The following is a 5,718-nucleotide window of genomic DNA, read 5'->3' as shown; positions in this document are numbered from 1 at the left end:
TATCGATTTCACAATGAGGGAGAGTGTTGAGATTCCTTGCCAAATCCCAATCCAATTAGGATTCCATTTTTAGTTGCCCATTGGTTTTAATGACTTTAGAATTCTATTTCTTAGTGTTACTCTATTTAATTAATTTTTTCTTAAGGTATTGGAATTTATGTCATAATGGATCTTTGGTTTGTGAGTTCAGATAGAATCAAATTGAACTCCCACCTATATGATATCTATTTAAAGGGATCATTAATATCTCCTTTATTAGAGTATGGGAAGAAAGAGAAAGAAGAGATTATTTGTACGTGTAAAGATTTTTTCTGATACATCTTTATGAGATTTTGATCTTTATTTTTTTAAATAAATTTATTTTTTCTTTTAATTTTTTTCATAATTTTTTATATTTTTTTTATTTGATATTTATTTTAGATCTTGAGTTGGCATGATTGATCAATTTGTATAGTGTGCCGTTCTATAGAGTGGACGCTGTATCCTTGAATAAGCATCACCGTTGTACATAATTTTTGTTCTTTTCAATAACTCATTTAGAATTGATTCTTGTTTGCTAATTTATTTACTCAGATCCTGACCTCAAACCACCAAAATCACAGGCAAATTCGTGGAAGCCAAACACACAAATTTCATGATTTAAAAAGTTTACAAAAGACAGTAAAATGCCAGTGACTTCGTAGCACTTCATAAATCACTGGAACAAGCTACCCATGCTTCTCTAGCGTGAGTCCACCTGGCGTTTACGAGTGCATGGCGACCCGCCACACCTAGCCTCAGCTGGGTCAGGTTAGCTAGGCCAGTAGCATGATTCTAGCAACTGAAGCATCCTATTTATGGTCCAAATGCTACAACCTCACAGGTAAATAGAATAGAGAAAGGACCACCTCATGATTCACCCATAGGCCGTGCTTCTGAAGCGCTTGACCGTGCACCGGTCCAGGATCCTCAGCAGCACCTCGTTGGTGGTGCACCTGGGTGTCTTGAACTGGCTCATGGCGGCACCGTTGCCAATGTAATACTCCAGTATTTTCCCAAACGTGCCAGTCTCCACGATCCGGAGCTCCAAGGGCCCGATGGAACCGGTCTTTCTCGAGACCACGTAGCCATGGTCCGCGAAGGACGCATCCATTTCCCGGCAGCACGCGTCGAGGACGCCGTCCGCGGCCTCGCCCTTGACTTCCCAGTAGATCACGTAGCGGCCTGGATGCGCTGCAAGGTCTGCATGGCTGGTGAAGTCGACCACCTCGGCCCTGGTCTGGCTCAGGAGCCTGGACCCTTTCTCTACCACTATCTGGAGGTCCCTTTCTGTGCTCTTGTCGATATTCACGGTCAGTATTAGCTTCCGCCTGCAAATAAAGGTTAATTTTGGGGCTCCTTTGTAAAATCCCGCCACCTCCACCACGTCTCCAAGCCTGTATCTGTAGAGGCCTGAAAGGGGGTCTCTTTGAAGTCAGGGAGTTCCATGTTGAAGGACTGTGTGAATCTAACTACAGGGGAAAAGGATATGATATCCTCTCATTAGCTTCTAAACTGAAGGTAGGTAGGAAAACCACAGCAGAAAGATGGATGGAAGACAGTGAAATCTAGATAGATGGTGGATCACTAATTAGTGGGTAAAGAACAAGGATACTAAATTGTGTGGATTAGAAGGTACCTAATATGGAGGAAGTAATGACAAAGGAAGGTGGTCCTGTGGTATGAAACAGTACAAAGAAACAAGAATACAATTGCTTCATCAGAGCTATCATTGTGTCCTATCTCAATAATACGCCATTTTTCTATGTTGGAGGGTGGTTGACAATTATAGCTAGCAAAATAGGAAGAGGAGAACCACAAAAGATGATGGTCGAGGTACGTATGGATAAGCATCCTGGTTGGTTGGGTGTGGATAAGAGGATTGGGTGCTACCGTCACTCTATATATATCAATCATGAATCATCATTTTTGAGACAGGTTCCCTTTTTTTTTTTTTTTATTCTTTTTGTTTTGATAAAATGAGACAGGTTCTCAGCCCCAACACTAACACAAAAATGTTGTTTAAGATGCTGAACTTAAGGGAACGCTGAAGTTAAGGGAATGGAATCTTCTGCGATACTAAAAAAATATCGTAAAATACTATGCATATATTAAAACATCATCGAAAAAATAATAGTTATGTAATATTTTTTTAAACTATTCAAATATCTTTAGAATTTATTCATTTTTCTTTTTTTAGTACTTTTTAAGTACTGTTGAGGATCCGTTCCCAAACTTAAGAGCTTGAGAATATGAAACCAATATCAACAACCTTAAAAAATAAATTTTAAATCCTTTCTATATACAAAATGTTAAATTACTCAACAAAATCCAGATTCGACAGCTCAACCTTTTCATATTGGTCCTCTATTAATGTAATATTATGATAGAAGAATAATGCCCAGTAGTCAATACTAACTGCACGTATTAACTTCGATTATGACACTATTTCATGGAGAAATAGTCTAGTCGAAAACAGGAGTCACGAGATGGGAGACGCACAAGCCTACAACAGAATCAAAAGAGATTACTACAGATGACATCCGAAGATCACAAAGATCTTGTTGCCAACGTACAAGCTCGTTGTAGTCCCAAAAATAACGTTCCCCTTCTCCCCTCTGAAATCTGAAAGGAAACATTGATCTCGTGCATGCGGCTGTATACATTAGCGCACTACACATGCAGATCTGTAGATGAATCACAAAAGAGGAAGAAGTCTTACATTCTGGGGCCAGTGCGTGGGTTTACGTCTGTCGTGCGTTCTACCGCATCTTGTTTTTCTAAAGACGTAATGCTTTGTAATAACATTAGAAAAGATAATGGACAACCATAGGGTCATACATGTCTGCTTAACTAGAAATAAGATGTCTTTATCACACAAAAAACTAAGAAATAAGAGGTAGGATTGGAGGTGCTAGAATTTTTCTTTCACATGTTGCATCGTGAAATTAACTAAGAATTCTTCCTAGGCCATGACACCCACCTCGTCCCATTGGAAGCCAAACCCAAACACAACACATTGGTCTTAATAACAAAATCTAGCACATCAAAGGCAAGCTTATAATGTCCCTTTTTTCAAACTTTACAAAGTGGAATAAATGACTAAAAGTAGCACAAATTGGGCTAGGGATGTCTTTTTTTTTTTTTTTGCTATTATTTTTGAACACAGAACCTCTGCGATGTGTGATGCATCGCACCGGCCATCCACACACGCATCGTGCATACACGCAGTGCACGTTGCAAGATGGATAGCCAATAAATAATGCGTTTCACACGTATGCACCGTGTATAGTACGAGTATGTTGTTTGCTAGCTGGTCGTCCATTCCACTAATTAATATGATATACCTCACCGTATCCTGCGGTGCCTGATGCATCGCAGACGATCTGGCTCCTTTATTTTTTTTCAGTGTGCTTGTGTGAGATAAAAAGGGTGAAAGAGAGGGAGAGAGGTACCTGTGAAAGTGGTGAGGACAATCTCATACTGCTGCCCAACCTTGACTCGGGAAAGCGGCAATGGGTCACCCTCCAGAAAGTCATCAGTTACCACCAAATTGCTGTTGTCTTTCTTGTTCCGCGTGTAGAGAGGGATGAACTCAAAATAAGAGAAGGTGGGAATCACCGTGAAAGTAACTCTCTCCGGGGTATCATGCGGTTCCAAATTTACCCCAATCCAACTCTCAGTGGATCCATAATCGGCACAAACCAATGCCAGGTACCCGGCATAGTGCCTCAACTTCTTCAGGTAAGGTTGCATCGACCCGGTCATAATGGAGTAGATGTACTTGGCGTTGGGCCACAGCTTAGGTATGAGGCTGCCCCAGTCCGAGCCCTCGAGCTCTCTGCACTTCATCTCCACGTTGGAAGCCAGAGAAGGGTTGGGGGAGAGGCAGTCCATCACGGCCCTCCTCATCCCCGGCGAGGTGACCCTGAGGCTGAGGGTCCCTCCCCTCAGGTCGTCGCAGAGCTCCTCCCACAGCTCCTCAAAGGCCGCGAAGGCCTGGACGATGCTGTAGGCGAAGGTGGACGTGACGAACTCGACCTGGTCACTGAAGGCGAGGCCGAGGAGGAGGTGGCAGTAGGTGGACTGCTTGTAGTCTCCCCCAGCGATCACCTCGTAGGGACTGCAGGTGAAGCACTTGGTTCTCTTCTGCTTGGTCTTGAACTCCTCGCTTGCGAAGTAGTGGGTGGTGGCTGTGCCAGCCGTGAGGCCTCCCTTGGTCTGGAACTGCTTGCTGCTGTAGATGAACTCAAGAATCCTTCCGCCAGCCCTTATTGGAAACACTCTATACATGGAGTTCATACGGGGGGAACAATAAACAGGGTTTTCTGAGAATATTTTTAAGCTCAGAAGCAAGAAAATGCAATAAATATATATTCTGTTCTTTAGAAAGAAAGGCCATGGTTTCATGCTGAAGTTGGATACCTTGATCTGTAGGCAGCTCCCAACCTAAAGATTTGAAGAGTCGACTGAGAGCTGAAGCGCGTGAAGGGCACATACTTGGGCCTTCCATCCGTGGTTCCTGAACTGTATGACAATAGTTATGTTTATGTTATTTATATTAAAATATTACCACGTAAAACCATACGGGTTTGACAAACAAACAAGAGAGAGAACAGAGAAAAGATTGGAGCCAATATGAGAGAAACGGAAACCCAGGTCATTGACAGCAAATACAAACTTATATATACGTGTGGGTAATTGATTGATTAATTAAAGAGGAGTAGATAGCTGATATCATTATCCCATTAAGAAGCCCTCTAGTCCTGTTTCGTTCTTGTAAAAAGAATTTTTTATTCTAAAAAAAAGTTGACTTGAAACAGACTGAATAAAATACTAATATAAATATAAAAAGAGAAGTTGGGACATCAGAGAGAAGCACCTGAGGGAGAGCGTGCTGATGGGCTCCTGGGTGAGGAGGGGAGAGATATCCCCGTCGGCGATCCTCTGGATGTAGGGCTCGTGGTCGGCGTGGCAGGCGAGAGGGACGGAGGAGATGAAGAGGGACTCCAGCGCCGCGGGGTCCAGGTCCTGAACCTGAAGGTCGCGGCCGAGCCACTTCTGGAGGTACTCGGTGCGGTGGTTGAGCTCGATGATGCGGCGGAGCGTCTGCGTCTGGACCAGCCCGGCATTTTCGGCCACCCCTTCGAACCAGGATATGATCTCCTGGTCCTCCCCCGCGGCCGCGGCCTCCTCGACGGTCATGCTGGGCGGATGGTTCCGTAATTAGTTGTTATTGTTGCTGCCGGTATCACAGCACCATCACCAGAGACGAATCTGGTGCTTGGTCCCGCTGGTTCTCTTCCTCTCCCCAGAACCACACCCCGGACCTCTACTTTATCATAGCATATTTATTGTGACCACGTTTTCAGAAAAAAAAACAAAATCAAATTACAATGACCCTTGGAAAGTTTGAGGTAATTACAGATTCCTCCGGTCAACGGTTTAGAAATATAAAACCTAATATTTAACTTTTTGCTATATCCCTGTTAATATCTTTCTATTAAATAAATAACGATCTTACTGGTATCATCATTATCTAACCTATTTGAATCTTAAAATATTTTATATTTTTTATTTTAATAATTTTTATTTTTAAATTATAAATTTTTATATTTGATCAAAAGATTATGTATATATTTCTAAAATATTGGATATGATCGTATAATTATCCTAAGCCTCAAGAGGGATTAAGATAAT

The 5,718-nt window shown here is 42.3% G+C and overlaps 1 protein-coding gene across 2 annotated transcripts; it reads right to left on the bottom strand.

Moving 5' to 3' along the window:
• Window positions 1–607: 607 nt before the first annotated feature.
• LOC105046997 (indole-3-acetic acid-amido synthetase GH3.10) lies at window positions 608–5,346 on the bottom strand. 2 transcript variants are annotated; one of them, XM_029265134.2, is made up of 4 exons: window positions 4,901–5,346; window positions 4,444–4,545; window positions 3,474–4,303; window positions 608–1,486 (listed from the first exon to the last, which is right to left on the bottom strand). In XM_029265134.2, the coding sequence occupies exons 1-4, from the start codon at window positions 5,221–5,223 to the stop codon at window positions 849–851; spliced, it is 1,893 nt and encodes a 630-aa protein (XP_029120967.1). In that variant the 5' UTR covers window positions 5,224–5,346; the 3' UTR covers window positions 608–848. The 2 variants fall into 2 exon arrangements, with proteins under 2 accessions (XP_029120967.1, XP_010924059.1); XM_010925757.4 differs by having other exon boundaries at window positions 608–1,431; window positions 4,901–5,345.
• Between the last annotated feature and the right edge of the window lie 372 nt (window positions 5,347–5,718).

This window comes from Elaeis guineensis, chromosome 6 (assembly GCF_000442705.2).
Source record: "Elaeis guineensis isolate ETL-2024a chromosome 6, EG11, whole genome shotgun sequence".
NCBI classification, from domain to species: domain Eukaryota; kingdom Viridiplantae; phylum Streptophyta; class Magnoliopsida; order Arecales; family Arecaceae; genus Elaeis; species Elaeis guineensis.
The sequence above is the reverse complement of the archived record's forward strand: the minus strand, read 5'-3'. Positions and strand labels throughout refer to the sequence as shown.

Bases quoted from the DNA above. Each gene is read 5' to 3' on its own strand.
- LOC105046997 (XM_029265134.2), bottom strand. From the start codon at position 5,223: ATGACCGTCGAGGAGGCCGCGGCCGCGGGGGAGGACCAGGAGATCATA. The intron at 4,546-4,900 runs GTGCTTCTCTCT...ATTGTCATACAG, and splicing joins ATCAGCACGCTCTCCCTCAG to TTCAGGAACCACGGATGGAA. The intron at 4,304-4,443 runs GTATCCAACTTC...CTCCATGTATAG, and splicing joins GGAGCTGCCTACAGATCAAG to AGTGTTTCCAATAAGGGCTG.